Raw genomic sequence first — 20,006 nt, 5'->3', positions numbered from 1 at the left:
CATGACAAATGGATGACTGCATGAATAGACATGGGACCGAAGTAGAAAAACTACCTTTGCTGCACAGAAATGGCTGATTTTGAAGTATTTCAACTGAACAGACCATTTTTCTTGACTAAATAAGTTTCCAACTGACACCATTAAATCTAAAAGGCATTCTTTCTCAAAAATGTCTAAGCCACGCATCCATAAATTAAACTTCTAATTGTTCAGCTCGAATCCCGCTACCTCTCTCTGCCCTCCATTATACTTCAAAGGTCTGTCAAAAGTGCTGGTTACTTAGTAGACTTAAACTCCCTTCTAACCACTGGGTTGAATGTTTTTCCCACTCAGCTTTATAGCCTCCACGGGAAGGTAAGCTCTGAGCACAAGTGAAGAGTGTGAACTGTGAACTGCTGATACCTGACCTCCAGGCAGCTTCTACAAAGGTGCAAGACCAGCCCTCCCCAGACGTGTGGCCAGTTGGGATGGGCCACTTACCCACGTCTGCTCCCTCACAGCCATTCTGCATGGTGGCCTTGTCTAGGCGGGCAGTCAGCCACGTGCCCTCGAGGCAGCTGCTGAGCAGCCTGGAGAGGCAGGCGCCCAGGCCCAGCAGCACGCTGTAGAATGTGAAGTAGTTGCAGCTGTGGAACACTTTCCTGTGAAGGGGCAGCACCCTTTCTTATGAGAAGATGGCGAGGCAGGCCGGCTCAGGACCTCCCCAGACTAGTGCTCAAATCCTGACTCCCATATCCTAGCTGTGTGACCTCGTGCTCTAAGCAGGAGCTGATTGTCCCCACCTCACAGCACTGGTGTGAGGACCGACTCAGACACAGTGTAGAGGGTGCTAAGCAGGACAAATGTTAGCAGGGACTGTAACATATCCTGGGATCCTTGGGTTTTGAAGTTTCTTGTACAATAAGAAATCTCACGTGGTTACAGCTGGTTTTGTTGTTATAAAGACTGTGGCTTTCCCACTGTGTGTTGTAACAGTGACCTGCCCCCAGCTGGAACTGCTCAAGTCCTCCAGAGGAAACTTCCCAAATGACCACCTGATCACATGGTATCCTGTTGCCTATGGGATAAAAGCCCAAATTTTATCCTTAGTTTATGGGTCCTCTTACAGAGGGGCCGATCTGGCCTTGTTGCTTTGTGCCCACTCCCTGCCCCTGATCATCTAAGGCCACTACATGGCCACCATATTAGATCCCCTCTCTTCTTCTAACATGTCCTGCCTTCCTGTCTTCATCTGCACAGTGGGGGCTCTCTCCTCATCTCTAACTGTAGCAATCCTACCATCCTACTGACCTCAGCCCAAATGTCCCATCTGCAGTTGAGTTACCTCCTGCCTCTCATCCACCACCCTGCCTCTCCTTCCTCATTATTTGTGTTTCTCCTATAATCTTTTCACACCCTCTGGAGTCTACATGTCTGTGTCTGTGTCTCCAGTGACTGTGAGCTTGTCACAGCACGTCCTATGGAGACATCTCTTTATCCTCATATTGCTTGTTCAATGAGTGAATAGCTTTGAATGAATGAATCAGAAGGGATTACCATCTGCCAAGTAGTATTGTTTCCTCTTTGAAGTAGCACAATTATTTGCAAGGTTCCTAGATGATGAGTGAGTTTATGCATGGTCACAATGCTCTAATGGGTGGGGCCAGGATTTGGAAGTCTGGCAGGCAGTCTGGCTCCAGAACCCACTCCTGAAGCTCTGTCCCACCCTCTCTCAGAGACCATAAATCACACCTAGGAACCTGCCAAGGATGAAGGGCCAGCACACACAGACAGCTGAAGTGGAAACCCTACAATTCCACATTCCCTCCTTTGCCCCCAACTGTTAGAGAGAGCACAAGGCTTCTGCTTGTGAACTGTGTCCAGGTTTGGCTGCAGGAAAAAGCCCAATTAAAGTAATAAAATAAATCTCCAGAAACTGATCCTAAAGAAACAGGGATCTATGAATTGCCTGACCAAAAATTCAAAATAATTGCCTTAAAGAAGTTCAACATGCTACATCAGAACATAGAAAGACACAAATTAAATCAAGAAAATGATTCATGAACAAAATCAGAATATCCAACAAGAAATATAAAAATGACCTCAAAAAATTCTTGTGTTGAACAATATAATAACTGAGTTGGACAATTCACAAGTGTGGTTGGACACCAGAGTTCATCAAGCAGAAGAAATAATCAGTGAACTTGAAGATAAGTCATTTGAAATCCTTGAGTCACAGGAACAAAAAGAATAAAGAAAAATGAAGAAAGCATAAGGGATTTTTGCAACTTCATCAATCAGATCAATACACATATGGGAGTCCCAGAAAGAGAAAAGAGAGAGAAAGGGGAAGAGAGCTTCTTTGCAGAAATAATGGCTGAAATCTTCCCAAATCTGAAGAAGGAAATGAACATCCAAACTCAAGAAGCTTAAAAAGCCCCAGCTAAACACGTTATAGTCAAACTGACAAAGGTCCCAGACGAGAGAGAATCTTGAAAGCAGCATGAAAGGGACCTATCAGATACAAGCGAAGACCTATAAAACTATCTGCAATTTCTCAGCAGGAGCATTACAGGCCTGCCAGAGGGGAGTGGGATGATATATTCAAAGTGCAGTCAGATTTTAAAAACCCTGCCAACCAAGCATACTATATCAAGCAGAACTGTCCTTCAAAAATGAAGGCTTGATAAAGACCTCCCCAGATAAACAAACCTGAGGAAGAGCATCACCAACAGAACTGCCTTAGGAGAATTGTAAAAGAGTCCTTCATCTTGAAACACAAGGACACTAGAAAGCAAATGAAAACATGAAAATAGAAAGCTCTCTGGTAGGGTAAACATATAGACAAATACAGAATCCTGTGATAACGGTAACAAAAATCACTTAAAATTCTCGTATACCATTTAAAAGGTAAAAGCACAGAGGGTAACTATAACAATAAAACTATGTTAATAGATACAAAATATAAAAATATGTAATTTTGAAAGTGATAACATAAAGTGTGGGGTGGAAATGTAAGGGAGTAATGTTTTTGTATGCAATGGAAGTTAAGTTGTTATCCATTTAGAATAGATTGTTATCACTATAAGATGTTTTATGTAATCCCCACAGTAACCGAAAGGATCATACCTATGGGGATGACAGCAAGACAGTGGATAGGACGTTTCCTCCTCTTGTCTTCCCATAGGAACAATAATTTGGCAGCCATCTACGGACAAAAGTGCCTTTTTGGGAGCTTCGAGATCCAAGTAGGCAGCTGTGAAACACTGGTGGAGCCCAAGACCGGGGAGGGACTTTTCTTTGAGAAGGCAACCCCACAGCCAGGTCTCAGGCTTGCTGACCATATCCCTGGCTGCAGCCACGCTAAAAGCCTCGTTTCCTTGTTGAATTGGCTACAGCCCCATTTGGCTTTGGTCCTGCCATCAGCACCAACCACCAAGAGACCCAGAGGGAGTTACGCCTCTCTGTGTCTTAGGTAACAGGCCTGTCTGCCTTGGTCCTTGCTGTGGACCCTGAAGTGGCCTATGACCAAGCTACAGCTTCTCTCAGCCATGTTCCAGGAGCAGACAAGTTTCTACAGAGACCCAGTGGGAGATACACACATCCATGTCCCCAGAGGATGGCCCACGGACATCATTCCAAAAGTGGATCTTGAATCAGCCCTGTAACCTGGCTCCCATCCATCCAAGCCACACTCCAGTAGCAGTTATGCCTGTCCAGGGACCTGCTGGGAGACACGCCCATCTCTGCCCCTGGAGGCAGGTCCACTAACCTAGGTCCAACCATGAGTTCTGAAGCAGTCCTGTAACGTGGCTCCAGCCCCTCTCAGCAGCAGTGAGGGAGCCGACATGCCCACCCAAGGACCTGGTAGGAGGCACCCCATCTGTGCCTTCTAAGGAGGACCTGCAGACCTCAATCTGGCTGCAGATCTGAAGGAGCCCTGTGACTTATTTAGAACACCTCTAAGCTGTGGCACTGGGCTAGTCCTGCCACCCAGGGATCCACCTAGTGTCCTGGTGGGGCCATCCCAGGAATCTGACAAGAGATTTACCATTTAACCATCCACACACCTGGAAACAGGTCCACCTTCTGCAGACTCAAATGTGAACCCTGAAGTGGACCTTTGTCCCAGCCAGCCCTATTGACCAAGGTCCTGGATGCAGTCCTATCCACTGAGGGGCCAGACAGGATTCAGCTTGCCCAAGCCCCTAGTAACAGGCCCACAAATCATGGACACCACTGTGGACCCAGCCACAACCACGTGACCCATCTCCAGTAGGCTTGACTGTGACCTTGGAGGCAAACCCTTCAGACCACGGACCTGACAGGAGAAGGATTTTTACCAGTGGAATCCAGTCTGTAAGGCTTGAAGAAGTATTTGCTTCTTCACATGTACTAACAACAGTACAGAGCTACACAGATCATAAAGAATCAGGAAAACATGACACCATCAAAAGTAACAAAGTTCCAGTAACCTAACTCAAAGAAATGGAGATCTACAAACTGCCTGACAAAAAATTCAAAATAGTCATCTTAAAGAAGCTGAATAAGATGCAAGAGAACACAGACAACTAAACAAATGCAGGAGAATAATGAATGAACAAAATGAGGTGATTAATAGAGAAATAGAAATCATAAACAAGAATCAAACAGAAATCCTAGTATAATGACAACACCAAAAATTCGAGAGAGCTTCAACAGCAGATTTTATCATGCAGAAGAAAAAATAAGCAAACTCAAAAACATCATTTGAAATCATCCAGTTGGGAGATCAAAAAGAAAAAATAATGAAAAAGAGTGAAAAAGTGTATGAGATCTATGGGACACCACCATGGGAAGGAATACGCATACTAGGAAGTCCCAGAGGGAGAAGAGAGAGAGCGAGATGGGCAGAAAGCTTATTTAAAGAAATAATGACTGAAAAGTTCCTAAATCTTGGGAGGGATATAGATATTCAGGTTCTTGAAGCTCAAAGGACCCCACCAAGTTCAATGTGATGAATATTACCCCAAGACACATTATAATCAAATCGTCATAAGTCAAAAACAAAAAGAGAATTTTGAAATCAGCAAGAGAGAAGTGACTCATCACATTTAAAGGGGTTGTAGTTTTCCCAGCAGAAACCTTGCAGGCCAGGAGGGAGTGGGGTGACCTATCGCAAGTGCTGAAAGAAAAGCACTGCAAATCAAGAACACCTTATTCAGTAAAGCTGTCCTTCGGAAATGAAGATAAGATGAAGACATTCCCAGACCAACAAAAGCTGAGGGAATTCATCAATACAAGACCTGCCTTACAAGACATTCTCAAGGGAGTTCTTCAAGTTGAATGAAAAAACACTAAGTAACAACATGAAAGCATATGAAAGTATAAATCTAACTGGTAAAGGTAACATATAGTTAAATTGAGAATATTCCAACACTGTAATGATGGTGCATAACACTTTTAACTATAGTATGAATGTTAAAAGCAAAAATATTAAAATAACTATAGCTACAGTAATTTGTTAGTGGATACACAATATAATAATATGTAAAATGTGACATCAATAGCATAAAATGTGAATGAGGGGAGAAATAAAAGTGTATAGATTTGTATGCAATTAAAGTCAAGTTGTTATCACTTTAAGTTGCACTTCTATAGGTAGGAGATATTTTACATAAGCCTCATGGAAACCACAAAGAAAAATTCTCTAGTAGATACACAATAGATAATGAGAAAAGAATCAAATCATAGAACTACAAAAAAATCAACAAATCACAAGAGACGACAGCGAGAGGAAGAAAGAAACTACAAAACCACCAGAAAATCCAAAAAAGAGCAATAGTGGAGCTGGCCTGGTGGCATAGTGGTTAAGTTTGTGTACTCTGCTTCTGGTGGCCCGGGGTTAGCAGGTTCAGATCCTGGGCGTGGACCTACACACTGCTCATCAAGCCACGCTTTGGCAGACATCCCACATAAAGTAGAGGAAGATGGCACGGATGTTAGCCCAGGGCCAATCTTGCTCAGTAAAAAAGAGGAGAATTGGCAGCAGGTGTCAACTCAGGGCTGATCTTCACACACACACACACACACACACACAAAAGGGCAATAGTAAGTCCTAACCCGCCAATAACTACTTTAATGGTGAATGGATTAAATTCTCCAATCAAAGACACAGGATGGCTGAACAGACAAAATAAACAAGATATAACATTGTGCTACATACGAAAGACTGATTTTAGCTTTTAGGACATACATAGAGTAATAATGAAGGAATTGAACTAAATAACATGCAAATGGTAACCAAAAGAGAGCAGGAGTGGCTATACTTATGTCAGACAAAATAATCTTTCAGTCAAAATCTGTTCACCAGAGACAAGGAGGTCACTATATATTGATACAGGGGAAGTTCATCAAGAGGACATAAAAACTGTAAATATACTGCACTCAACATCGGAGCACCTAACTATATAAAGTAAAAATTAACAGAAATGAGAGGAGAAATCGAGAGTAATAAAATAGTAGGAGGGGACTTCATTCCCCCACTATCAACAATGGATAGATCATTGAGACAGAAAATCAATGAGGACACAGCAGAAGTGAAAAAACACTATTGACCAAAAGGAACGACAAGTCTTGTCTAGAACATCCCATCCAAGAGCAGCACAATACACATTTTTCTTTTCCTTCCTTACACATGGATGATTCTCCAGGATAGACAGAATGTTGGGCCACAAAACAAATCTTAACAAATTTTAAAAAACTGAAATCATCCCAGCTATCTTTTCCAAACACAAAGGTGTGAAACGAGAAAACAATAACAGGAGGAAAACTGGAAAATTCACAAATATGTGGAAATTACACAACATACTTCTGAAGGATCAATAGTTTAAAGAAGATATCAAAAAATACCTTGAGTCAAAGAAAATGGAAACACAACATACAAAAACGTATGGGATGCAGCAAAAATATTTCTAAGAGGGAAGTATAAAGTGACAAATGGCTACACTAAGAAAAAAGAAATCTCAAACAAACAACCTAGCTTTATGCTTCAAGAAGCTATAAAAACTAGAAAAAGGAGAACAAACGAACCCAAAGGTTAGCAGAAGGAAAGAAATAATAAAGATTAGAGCATAAATAAATGAAATAGAGCCTAGAAAGACAATAGAAAAGATCACCAAAAATACGAGTTGGTTTTTTGAAAAGATAAAATAGACAGACCTTTAGCTAGACTAACCAAGAAAAGAGACAAGACTGAAATAGGTAAAATTTAAACTAAAAAGGAGGCATTACAACTGATATCACAGAAATACACAGGATTATCAGAGACTGCTATGAACAATTACATGCCAGCAAATTGGATAATTTAGAAAAAAAGGAACCTAAGCAGAATGTAAGCCCCAAGAGGGTGGAGATGGCTGTCTGTTTTGATCACTGCTGTATCCCTAGCACCCAACACAGCACCTGGTATACAGCAGTCACTCAATAAAAATTTACTGAGTAAATTAATCAGTGAGTGAATGTGCCAGGCATTGAGTTCAGCACTTTACATGGATGATCTCATTGAGTCCTCACAACACTCTATGCTTTAGCCAGTGTCAATACCATTGATACTTCAGCTAGTATGTCTGACCCAATGGACACTCCCAAGGGCCTTGCTTTGAGCCTCAGGTCCAACTGCTCTAACGCAGCACTGCCCAACTCCCTTGGTTTTCCCCAGGGTCCTCCCAAATGGACCTCTTGTACAACACATAGGCTATATTTTAAGTCAGGTCACCCCAAATATATCTCCCAATTTGGTGAAAATATGCCCATCCACTTTCCCATGATGTAGGAACAGAAGAAACTTAAATTTTTAGAAGGCTTTTGATTTTATTTTTATTATTCAAAAAAATCTCCATTTTTAAATTTAGCTTTCTGACTGTGCTTGTGCCGTCGACACTTTCACAATGATTTTCTGTTCCTCCTTTAGAAAAGCATACTTGATCCTGTCACAGACACATTTAGCAACCATGGAGGCACCACAGGCCCAGATGATATGTTTTTTTGTTTTAGACAATCTCATAAGAACTTTAGGTCTCACGGCATGAACTCCTTGAAGCTGACCTGGGCACACGCGACATGTGGATTCTGGTGTTGTCCCTCCCTTCTTGGTATACAGATAGACAATTCTAATACCAGGGGCTCAGGACAGCCTGGCATTGCTGGAAGCTGTATTGTAAGATAGCCTACAACAGTATGTCAAGTGCTGGACCATTTTGAATGCCTCTAGACACTATCCCCAGAAAAGGAAAAGAAAAAGAAACTTAATTGTATTTATAGAGATTAAAAAGAACTGTGTATTACAAACATTAGCCCTAATCCTTTGTCATACATTTTGCCAATACCTTCCATTATTTTCATTTGCCTTTTAGTTTTATTTACTGTATTTTTTTTTTTACTTGGAAATGTTTTCCCTTTTTTGTAGCAAAATCTATCAGGCTTTCCTTTATGGTTTCTTTTTTTGCTATTATATATAGAAAACTTTTGTAGTTTAAGTAGGCAAATAATCATACATAATAACCACTTCTCTGTGGAATTGTCTGGAGTTGGAATAAAAAACCCTTGGCTTTCCAATGTGAAATCAGGGTGGTGGTGCACAGAATCCCTCCATTTCCACATAATGGCACCAGATTAGCTTTGCAACAGCTCCAGGGTGATCTAAACCTCTCAGGGCCCTGGGGTGTCGAAGTTCTTGTCTCTGGAAGAGAAGATGGAACCATCAGTTCTGTTTCTTCTCCAGCTTCTATAGACTTGGCTCTCTGCAAAGCATCCATCATCACAAACACGACTTCAGTTCCTTGGGCTCAATAACTTTGGGCATTACCTAGCACCTAGGCAATAAGGGAGTATGTTTGCATTACTATGTGTATATTCATACAACTTTCCTCATTAAGCTTCAGAGGACTGAACAACAACAACAATTAAATAGTTTCAAAACAGTCCTCTACAGTAGTTGAAAGTTATATAAGGAAGGAAAAGAAAAAAAAAACTCAACCAAATGTAATACTATATGTTAAAACATGGAATTTTCTATGCACGTGAGTGAGAATTGGTTAGGATGAAGAAATTTGCACCATAAAATGAGTTAACTGGTAATGAGTAATGAATTCTAAGTATTCATTGAATTCCAATGAATCCCAAGTAAAGGGCCCTGCTTCCAGTGCCTTGCAAGAAAACCTGGAGACATATAACCTTCCCTATGAGACGGTGGGAAACATAACACAGGCTCACTGTGAGACACTGGTCTCCCAAATACACAAGCAGACCAACATTGTTTTGGCTCTACATTGAGCGCACTGGTTGTCTGGAGACAGTTATATCTTACAGAAATAATAGCAAAGGTAGTGTTGTTCTCTGTGCTATATAATTATCAAAAGCAGCTTCAGAACTTGTTGGAGCCTCCCTCTGTCTTATTTGAAGAAATAAAGTTACAGCAGCAACATGAGGGTTGTGTGATGACAGGGTGCAATGGTAATTAGTTGCTAATTAGAATTTTCTGAAATACGAGGGCGATCATCAGAGGAAAACCCTACTCAACGTCACATGTAAGTTAAAAATGCCCCCGGGTAGCTATTAACTTCTGAATATAGTAGCAGGTATAAGCACTTCAGTTGAGGTTAATCAACAGTTCTATTACCTACTTAGCTTTTAGAGGTTACAACTTGATAATTTTTATGAAACTACATCAGTCTAGGTTTATACCCAGGCTTATGAATTTATACATTTAAAAATATCTTTTATTTTATTGCAAGGCTGCTGCTAAAGAAAATTGGCTTTAATAAACATCTTTTTGATATTGGACTCAGTCCTCTTTCTTTTTCCCTTGAGATTTTTTTAGACTTTTCATCAGGGAGAGGTACTTAGGTAACTACCAACACGAAGACGTAAACAGATCTCAAAGACAAAGTCATGTTGACCTCATATGGACCTTTCCCTCATGGTGATTCGTGTCAGATCTTTTAAACAAGGAGTAAAAGGAAATTTGGCAAAATGATTCTTTTTAACCGCCAATTACAATTGAAAATCTCATTGGAACCACAAAAAAATTAGAGAAACAGTCCAGAACACAGCCAAATAATGTAGTCTAGACTTTAACTAGCTACAGAATGCTGTAATTACTGTATCTTGATTTAAGATTTGTATTTAATAAGATACAATGCAGCTGCTATATATTCAGTCTATTTATTGATAAAAATAATACCCAATAGTTTCATCTATGGGGGAAAAGTTCATTTTCTTCACATTCAACACAGAAAATATTCAAACATGACAGAATCACATATGATATTTTAACAGATTTGTTTATCTGATCTTGTATTTACCTATTTTTGGTCATTTGCACATAAGAACATAAATATTACCTTATTGTACCAACCCCAGTGTATTAGTTATTTATTGATGTTTAACAAATTGCCCCAAAGCTTAGTGGCTTATAATGATAAAAATGTATGATCTCTCAGTTTCTGTGGGTCAGGAATCTGGGGACAGCTTAGCTGGGTGCCTCTGGCTCCAGTTCTCTCATGGGGCTGCAGTTGAGCTGTCAGCCAGGTCTGCAGTCTCATCTAAAGACTGGCGTGGGGGGGATCCACTTCCAAGCTCACACACCTGGTTATTATCAGTCTCAGAAAGTCCACTTCCAAGCTCATTTAGCTGGGCCTCTCCATAGGACTGACAGCATGGTAGGTGGCTGCCCCAGAGTGAACAATCCAAGAGAGAGCTGGAAAGAGGGCATCCAAGATGGAACCTGCAGTCTTTTTTTTTTTTTTTGGCCAAGGAAGATTCACCCTGAGCTAATCTTCCTCTTTTTTCGCTTGAGGAAGATTGGCCCTGAGCTAACATCTGTGCCAATCTTCCTCTATTTTGTATCTGGGATGCTGCCACAGCATAGCTGACGAGTGGTGTAGGTCCACGCCTGGGATCCAAACCTGTGAACCCAGGCCACCAAAGGGGAGCGCACTGAACTCAACCACTAGGCCATGGGGCTGGCCCCTGGAACGCCCAGTCTTTTATAACCGAATCTCAGAAGTGACGTTCCATGCTTCTGCCACATTCTTTTCTTTAGAAGTGAGTCACTAAATCCCCCACCTTGAAAGGGAGGGGATTATACAGGGGTGTGAATAGCAGGAGGCAGGAATGAGAGGGGGATTATCTTAGAGGCTCCTCCCCCAACCATAATCAGTCTATGATGACTTATAGAGAGGAAGCAGATAGTTGTTCTCTCTTACTTCTTGTCTGCCGACCATCTACTTGGGAAACGACTTCCTCCTCATTCTCAGTCTGTGTGGTTCTGGGAGGCTGACTGCTCCCCCTCGCCCTGGCTCTTCGGGTTGGCAGCTGTGCTGTCCCTGGCCCGGCCAGTAATGATACTTCAACTTTCTGGCCACAGTGAGTGGTTCAGCCATTCACTGTCCTTTTTCAGGAATTGACGTGGGTGCTGGGAAAAAAAGGGTCACAGGTGCTGTGCAACACAGAAAACTGAAATTTTTTCCACCTTCCATACCCATATGTAAGCCACCTTTACTCCCTGTGAAAAAACTCTTAGAATGAAACCAACACAGAATAACAGAGAGCTGAGAGGTGGAGAGCGAGGGAGCCACACCAAGCTCTCGTGACATCTGCCTCTCCACACCCAGCTATGCCTGAAGTCAGGCTTACCTCTTTTTCAGTTGGTTTTGAATTGGGTTTTTGTCCCTTGCAACAAAAAATGGTCCTGATGTATAGAGATATTATGTATGCAGCCCCAAATATTCTAGCTTCCCTTAACAGAGCTAGCATATCAGTGCCTTTTAAGAATTATCTAAATATTTTGAGTATATTTACATTTTGCAACCTTAGCTTAACTCTTAGAAAACTAAGCTCCATGTGTTTCCTGTTCTGTGAGCTACATCCTTTTATTCACCTTTAATTTACTTTTCTCAAGAATCAGGAATATCTTCTTGCTCCATTTAAGCTCTCTCACAGCAGGGAGAAACCCCTTCTCAATTATTTTCTCTCCAACTTGTAGCACAATATCTGGCCACATAGTAGATCCTCAATAACTGTGTAATGAATGAATGAGTAAAGAAACTTCTAAGTATACTTGAGATTATTTTTCCCTAAGTTCAATATTTTATTTTTGCCCCTATAAAGAACAATTCAATATTTTCTGCCTTCTCACATAGCCTCATACTAACATCAATTTATTCCCATATCCTTGGGCTTTTCATTGTGCCTTCCCTCCTGCAAATAAGTCATAAAAATACTAAACAAAGGTAGTCATAGGGGAATGCCCGTGTTCATGCTTCTTCCTCCAAGAAGTGCCCTTTTATCCTAAACCATTGTTTCTTGTCTCTAAGCAACTTCCCTGTGCACTGCACCAGTCTCCATCATACCAGGATAACTCCATTTTTAAAATGGCCTTTTGTGTGGAACTTTGTGAATGGCTTTTTGGAAATCTAAATAGACACCGTTGATGGGCTTTTGTCCATATGCATATATGCCTCCCAAAAGAGCTTTGATAGATTGATGAGGTCTGACTTCCTCTTATGGAAACCGTACGCTCTCCTCCAGCTCCTTCCTTGCCTCCCCCAGTCCTACTGGCATGCAATTGTTTTTCTGGGGAGAAGGGCTCAGCTCTTCTCTGTGGATCTGCTTTGATCGGATCCTTGTCAGGTATTGTAAATAATGTAGGGTTAAGATTGCCAAAGTCAAACTATCCTAAAGAGATGAATAACTAAGGTTATCTTAGCACGTTGAGATGAGAAACGGAAATATAAACTCAAGTATGGTAAATATGGGCAGAAAAAAGGAAGTAAGGTTAGAAATATAGGAAGTTGGTGGTTGCCAATCAAAGCTTAGGAATGTCTTAGGTCCTTTAGGAATTTGACAATATTATCAATTTCCCTTTTCTTTAGATTCTGCCTTCTTTTGATTTCCTCAACTTTATGCTCTCATCCTACCTTGATAAATGTTCCTTCTCAGTCTTTCTCTGGATACACTTTTTGCCTCTTTAATGTGGTTGTTTTCCAGGTCCCATCCTTGGCTTTATTTTTGTTTCCCTCTATATCTTCTCCATTGTCAATTTCATATACTCCTACAGATTTAGGGAGTCTATTTATTCTATAGATGGATAGAATAAAAATGTAAATTTGGGGTGCATACTTGTTCTCTGAACTTCAGAGAAGTCTGTTCACCTGCCTATTGGACATTTCCATGTTGATATCCCATAAACACTCCCATCATGAGTCCAAAATCAAATGCATCACCTCTATATAATTTAAGGCCTTTTTCATTATATGTGACAAAAAAACATATTTCATGGACTCTAAGAAGAAGCTGAACAGGACGGGGGTACAACTAAGCTCAGAAGCAACTGGAGCCAGGACCTGGAAAACTCCATGATTTCTCCCTCCATATCACACCTCTACTTTCCTCTATGTCTGTTTCTTTCCTCCCATTGTTATACACTAACTTCTTCTGCTTCTCAGTCTACCTGGTGGGAAACAATGGAGATTTCTGTGTTCCTGCTTCAGTCACACAGAGTGACACTGGCTTGATTCTCTCTGGGTCCTAAATTCACAGTCCCAAGGAAGAAAGTCACGGGCCCAGCCATGGTCAAGGTGTCCACCTATAAATCAATCAGCTTTGGCCTCAGGTACAGGGTTACAGTGTAAGCAACTTGAAGTCCCATAGCTCACTGACGCTCTGCTCATTTTGCTTTAAACTTTTGTTCTCTGTGTGTTTCATTTTGGATAGTTTCTACTGCTACACATTCACCTTTACTATTCTTTTCTTCTATTGTGTCTAATCTGCTGTTAATCCCATCCAGTATGTTTTTCACCATAGATATTGTATTTTTCATGTCCACAAGTTCAGTTTGTTTATTAATGTCTTCCATTTCTCTACTTAATATGCTCAGTCTTTCCTTTAGATTCTTAAAGAAATGGAATATAGTTATAATAACCGTTTAATGTCTTTATATACTAATTCTATCTTTGTCTAATTTAATGTCTGTGTCATTTCTGGGTATGTTTCTATTGACTGATTTTTCTCCTCATTATTCATTGTATTTTCCTGCTTGTTTGCACACCTTGTCATTTTTCACTGGATACCAGACATTGTGAATTTTACCTTCTTAGGTGCTGGATATTTTTCTATTCCTATAAATATTTTCTTGAGCTTTATTCTGGGAAGCAGTTAAAAAAACTTGGAAACAGTGTCATCTTTTTGAAGCTTCTTTTAAGCTTTGATAGGCAGGATGAGAGTGGCCTTTATTCTAGAGCTAATTTTGGCACACTACTGAAGCAATGTTCTTTAAATACTCTATCTGATGCCCTGTGAATTATCAGGTTTTTCATTCAAGGACTATTCTCTCTGCTTCTATCCAACGGTTCTTTCTTGAGCCTCGGGTAGCTCCCCCACCCTCAGGTGATCGGTACTCCCCTGAAGACTCTGGGGGCCTCTGCGGGTCTCTGGAGCTCTCTCCCTGTGCAGCGCTCCCCTCCCTGCTTCTCTTCCTGAGAACTGAAGACGCCATGGCCTCCCCGGACACTCAGGCTCCACATGGGCTCCCACTCTCTAAGCTGCACCCTGGAGACTCTCTCCAGGCAGTGAGCTAGGATGACCACAGGGCTCCCCTCATTGGTTTCCCCTCTCTCAGGGGTCACTGTCCTCACTGCCTGGTGTGCAGGGTCTGAAAACAAGAGTTTTCTACGTTTTGCCTGTTTTTTTAAGTTGTTTCTGATGGGAGGGTAAACCCAGTCCATGTTACTCCATCTTGGCCAGAAGTGGAAGTCCAATTCAATCTTTTGGAACTACTTGCCATTTTCTTGTGTGTGTGTGTGAGGAAGATTAGCCCTGAGGTAACATCCGATGCTAATCTTCCTCTTTTTTTGCTGAGGAAGATTGGCCCTGGGCTAACATCGGTGCCCATCTTCCTCTACTTTATATGGGACGCCACCACAGCATGGCTTTACAAGCGGTGCATCGGTGCGTGCCTGGGATCTGAACCTGTGAACCCCGCACCACTGAAATGGAGTGTGCTCACTTAACCACTACGCCACCGGCCAGCCCCTATTTGCAGTTTTTTAAAACTCTGGGCTCTTGCATGTCTCTGTGCTTTTATGTCAGTTTGAAACTTCCTTCCTTTCCACCCTGTCTGTCTGGCAAGGCTCGGTTCCAGCATCATTTCCTCCCAAACCTTCCCAGCACCCCCATGCCCCCAGCATCCCTCCTCTGTGTTCCACAGCATCATACACACACCATACGGGCTGGTGCCCCTCATTGAACTCTAAGCCCTGTGTGCACAGATCATAACTTATTCATCTTTCTAGCTTCAAACTTAGCACAGACGAAACACAGCGGGTACTCAACATATGCTTGGTGAAACGAATGGAAACATTGCACATAATCACACTGAAAGAGAGAACAGTCTTCACTGTTGATTTCAGAGTATTTTACAAGCTGTTAACCTGCAAACACTGGCTGTAACTTAAACACTTCTATATTCTGAAGTTCTCAGGTAGGTTTAAGCTCAAACTACACAAAGTGTTCTGGATATCTGGAGGGGGTGGGGCACGTTTGGGCACAATGCAATGATATTGCATTTCTTTGAATCAAGTATGTTATTAGCAGAATTCTCAGCCATTAGATGTGGTGGTTTAGTTAGAGTGTGTCTGTCTGTAGCCTTCCTTTGAGGACGGTGGCAGACTGTTTGGCACAAGTCTGTGCATTTGGTTTGGTTGCTTATGTTGAGCATGAAATCTTGTCAGTGTGTCACAGATTTTGAAAAAGGGCTTATGTCTTTAGAGCTCACGCTGAGCAGAATGTAACTGTAAACTGCCAAGGAAATATTCTCATCCCTCCCCGACCCAAGACAAAGTCAGACCCCCGTCTCCAGCGTGCGTTATATCCTGTGTAAGCTCAATGGCCCGCTCAGTGGAAACATGCTCAACTTCGATGGGAGCTGTGTCAAGAGTTAGATCTCTGCGATTCCATCCCGGGTCCTTCGTGGACTGCACATGTTCTTGTGTGCCCAAATGTGCCCCACCCCCTCCAGATCTCCAGAACACTTTGTGTAGTTTGAGCTTAAACCTACCTGAGGACTCGGTGCTTTCTTTTTGACCTAAATAATTAACTTTATAAAAAACTGACATAAATAGGACACGTTAACTGGAAAAGAAACAAAATATGCATGTGTATGACCAAGTAAATAATAATAATCCCCTACAATCACACCACTGAGAGTGTATTATATGTCACATATTATACACGAAGCGTATAATACGTATCTTACATTGTACCTGCTATTTTGTCAATTGTAATCTGCTTTTCTCCCCTCATATTTTTACAAGTTAGTATCTTTTCTAAATGCCCAAAGTAGGAAAATTTAAAATAAAATCTTTCACAAACTTTACTTTTTGTTATGTTCTCCCTCTTTTTCTCTCTGGAGTATCTGCATTTTAATACAAAACTCTTGAAGACATAATGCCTACCCAAAGGAATTATTCTCAAGTGCTGCAATTTCAGGCATAATGGGGATAAATATTTTGAGTGCTTTTAAGTTGCTATACTCATTTCATTCCTCCATAAGGTTAGCTCTGCCAGATTATGCATAATACTAACAGTGTCACTAAATAGGAAGAAGTAGGACTAGAAGAGACCATTTTAAAAATTCCAAATGTCATTTTCACTATGTCCTAAGAGACAGTTACTTTTAGTAAGAGCAATGGTATCTGTGAAACTTTACTCCCTAAAGGACAGGAGAAAAGAAAAATCAGTGGTGTGACATCGCCAACACTTTCCATCAACTTACTCAAGCCAACAATGACCAGTTTCATTGATTCCATTTATTTTCATTTAATTTACTTTTATATTTCCATCTTGAGTTGAGAAAGTCAACAGCCAATTTCCTTTCTTCTTTTTGGGAAAATATCATACTGTGAAATAGTCTAATCTAGGCTGATACAAAACTTAATGTTCAGGTCCCTTTAGAAGGATATACTAAGATTCATGATGGCGGGAATGGTGTCTACCTCTAGTGTCTAGCATGGTGCCTGGCAAAGAAGAAGTGCTCAATACACATTTATAGAATCTTATCAAGTGACAATTGTTTGGAAGTGATCAATTATAACTGAATGATAAAGAATAAACATTTGCATTTGATAACAAAGTACCATCTAAAAATTAATTTATTTTTGTATGCCTATGTTTTAGAATGACATTGATACACACACACACACATACACACACATCAGGGTTTCTCAACCTTGATACTATTAACATTCTTTGCTGTGGGGGACTGTCGTGTGCACTGTGCACTGTAGGAGGTTTAGCAGCATCTCTGGCCTCAACCCACTAAATGCCAGTAGCACCTCACTCTCCTCCAAGTTGTGACAATCAAAAATGTCTCCAGAGACTGCCTGGTATTCCCTGGGTGAGGGGACTGTCCCCAGTTGAGAACAACACACACAAAGTTAAGACTCTTAAGAAACAATTACAGGGACTCTTACAAGAGATAGATCATTCAAATGATAAATTATTAGTAACACATTAATTCAAAGGAGAGACTAATTTAAGAAGTAGGACTATGTACCTCAATTTCCAGAAAAATGGCTAGTTATCTTGACAATATTAACTGAGTTCTGGAAAAAAAAATCATACCATGTAAAAAAAACACTCTCTTTGAAATAGTTCTGCATTAATTTTACACATACAGTTATTTATGTACTTGAACTTTAAGAAAAATATCATCTGATATCAAATTGGCACCAATATTCTAGTGATTCAAAGAGATTACATGTAAATTCCTTCAAATTAAGATTCTATGATAATTAATGACATTCTTATTTTCTTCACCATGTAAAGTTAATTTTCAGTGATACATGCGTGGATTATTCTGGTTCTGCCAATGACTAGTTGTATGATCTTGGGCAAGTTGTTTACCCACTCAGGGCCTCAGTTTCTTCACCTCAGAATGGAGATAATACTAATATCTACTCCTGAATGTGTTGTCAGACTTGAAAGAGTAACTACAAGTGAAGTGCTTAGAGCAGTGACTGAACACCCAATGGATGTCAACAGTTATTAACATCTGCCAATTTGCAACCAGTGTTTCACACCATCTGACCCATCCTCTTCCTTCCCTGCCACACATCATGTTTGGCTAATACATTCCACTAACCTATACTAAGCAAAGTAAACTAACTTCAAGATTAGCTTAAATAAAATATAATTGGGTATTCACAGCTGCTTCACTATTCTATTTATACTATTATTCCTTCTGTTAATATGAATGGAAAATGAAGAATTCATGAGAAAAGAAGAACAGTGGATTTCATAAATACTCATTTTTTTTCCCTCCAAGTTAAAAATCAATTTTAAATTCATTTTCTCAGGTAATGATTTTTTTCTGTGTGAATCAAAACAATAGTAGGAACAACAATAACAAGTATTTACCCTCTGTCAGGTACTTTTCTAAGCGTATAATTTAATCCTCAACCCTATAAGGTAGGTAATTTTGTTCTTCTCTTTTTATAGATGAGGAAGCTGTGGCAGGAGAGATTACATGACCTGCTCAAGGACATTCGGCTAGTAAGTGGTAGAGCTTGGATAAAAGCCCAGGAAGTCTGACTATGGAGTCTGTGCTCACAGTCTAAATGACTGCAAAACAGCAGCAGCAACAACAACACAGACATAGGACTAAACGCTTTGTCCCCTTGGATTTTTCTTAGTGTATCTTTAGTATTAAGATAATGACTTCTCATGACCACTGTGAAGCTGAATGACAATATCCCAATTCAATCACTTATTTGCAATTGAAATGGTTACGTAAATTTTCAGTTGCAGCAAAGTCAGAAAAATCAGTTATCGGTTCAAAGGAGTATAGTGTATTACATTTAAAAATAGAGCTTTAGAAGGTGGGACATCAGCAAGATATTAGAATAGGAAGACCCAGGCCCTTGTTGCCCCATAGAGACACCAACTTAACAACATACAGACCAAATTGCCTTTGTCAGACTTCCAGAAACCAGTTAAGAGGCTGCAGCACCCAGGCTAATACAAAGCCAACAGAGCCACATTGAAGCAGGTAGAAAAGCTTGTTGCATTTTGCCTGCCCTAGCTTTTCCCCCCATTCCCCATAGCATGGCGTGGTTGGGAGAAAACTCCCAATGCCCAGCTTCTCCTGCAGGAAGAAAAGAGAAAAGTGGAACATAGGCCCAAAGTTTTTGTGGGGCTCCTTGAGGGAATATTCTGTCTCACTTGACTAAGAGTGCTGATGAGAACTGGTGGCATAGTTGCTTGCCAGGTTGGGGGCCACTGAGAACAAAGTGAGGCGTCAAGATGCTGCAGCATCAGGGAGACTGCAGTATCTCAGACACCAGGGAAAGAGAGAGGACAGGCTCGTGAGAAGAAACAGGGGCATTTAACTGTTTAACTGGGAAATCACACTCACAAGCCCAGAGAAGACACGTCCCAGAGAAATTCTGAGAGGTCCCAGAATCTCTAGTGGGCTGACTGGTGAAAGTCTTCCCCTACATGAAGCCAGTCTATAAAGACTAGAAGAGGTGGCTGTTTTTCAAATGGCAATGTCTCAACAAAAGATCACAAGGCATATAAAGAAATAGGGAAATGTGGCCCAATCAAGAGACCAAAACAAATTTCTAGAAATCGACCCTAAAGAAACAGAGAACAATGGATTACCTGACAAGGAATTCAAAATAACCATCTTAAAAATGCTGAACAAGGTAAAAGAGAAGAAAGACAACTAAGAAAATCAGAAAAATGATACATGAACAAAGTGAAAAATATCAAAAAGGAGAAAAAACTGTAAAAAAGAACCAAACAGAAATTCTGGAACTGAAGAATATAATAATTGAATTGAAAAATTCACTAGAAGAGTTCCACAGTAGACTTGATAAAGCAGAAGAAAGAATCAGTGAACTTGAAGATATTGAAATTATTGAGTCAGAAGAGCAAAAAAAAAAAAAGGGGGACTTATGGGACACCATGAAGAAGATCAATACAGA

The 20,006-nt window shown here is 40.7% G+C and overlaps 1 protein-coding gene and 1 pseudogene across 5 annotated transcripts in view; one reads left to right on the top strand and one right to left on the bottom strand.

Annotated features, from left to right (window-relative positions):
- The window catches only part of LOC131398867 (ral guanine nucleotide dissociation stimulator-like), a 31,793-nt gene extending 15,215 nt beyond the window's left edge, over positions 1–16,578 (top strand). For 2 of the 5 annotated variants that reach the window (XR_009217005.1, XM_058532807.1), the window contains one exon: positions 334–477. Coding sequence is in view for 1 of the 5 variants with exons in the window: in XM_058532807.1 (XP_058388790.1) it covers positions 334–341 (8 nt within the window). In the remaining 4 variants the exon portion in view is untranslated. Of the gene's footprint in view, positions 1–333; positions 478–9,462; positions 9,966–15,788 lie in introns of those variants that run through there. The other 3 variants (XR_009217004.1, XR_009217006.1, XR_009217003.1) reach the window with 3 other exon arrangements.
- LOC131398906 (large ribosomal subunit protein eL34-like) lies at positions 7,868–9,469 on the bottom strand (annotated as a pseudogene).
- Positions 16,579–20,006: the final 3,428 nt, after the last annotated feature.

This window comes from Diceros bicornis, chromosome 36 (genome assembly GCF_020826845.1).
Source record: "Diceros bicornis minor isolate mBicDic1 chromosome 36, mDicBic1.mat.cur, whole genome shotgun sequence".
Taxonomy (NCBI): Eukaryota; Metazoa; Chordata; class Mammalia; order Perissodactyla; family Rhinocerotidae; genus Diceros; species Diceros bicornis.
This window is presented reverse-complemented; position numbering and strand designations above follow the sequence as displayed.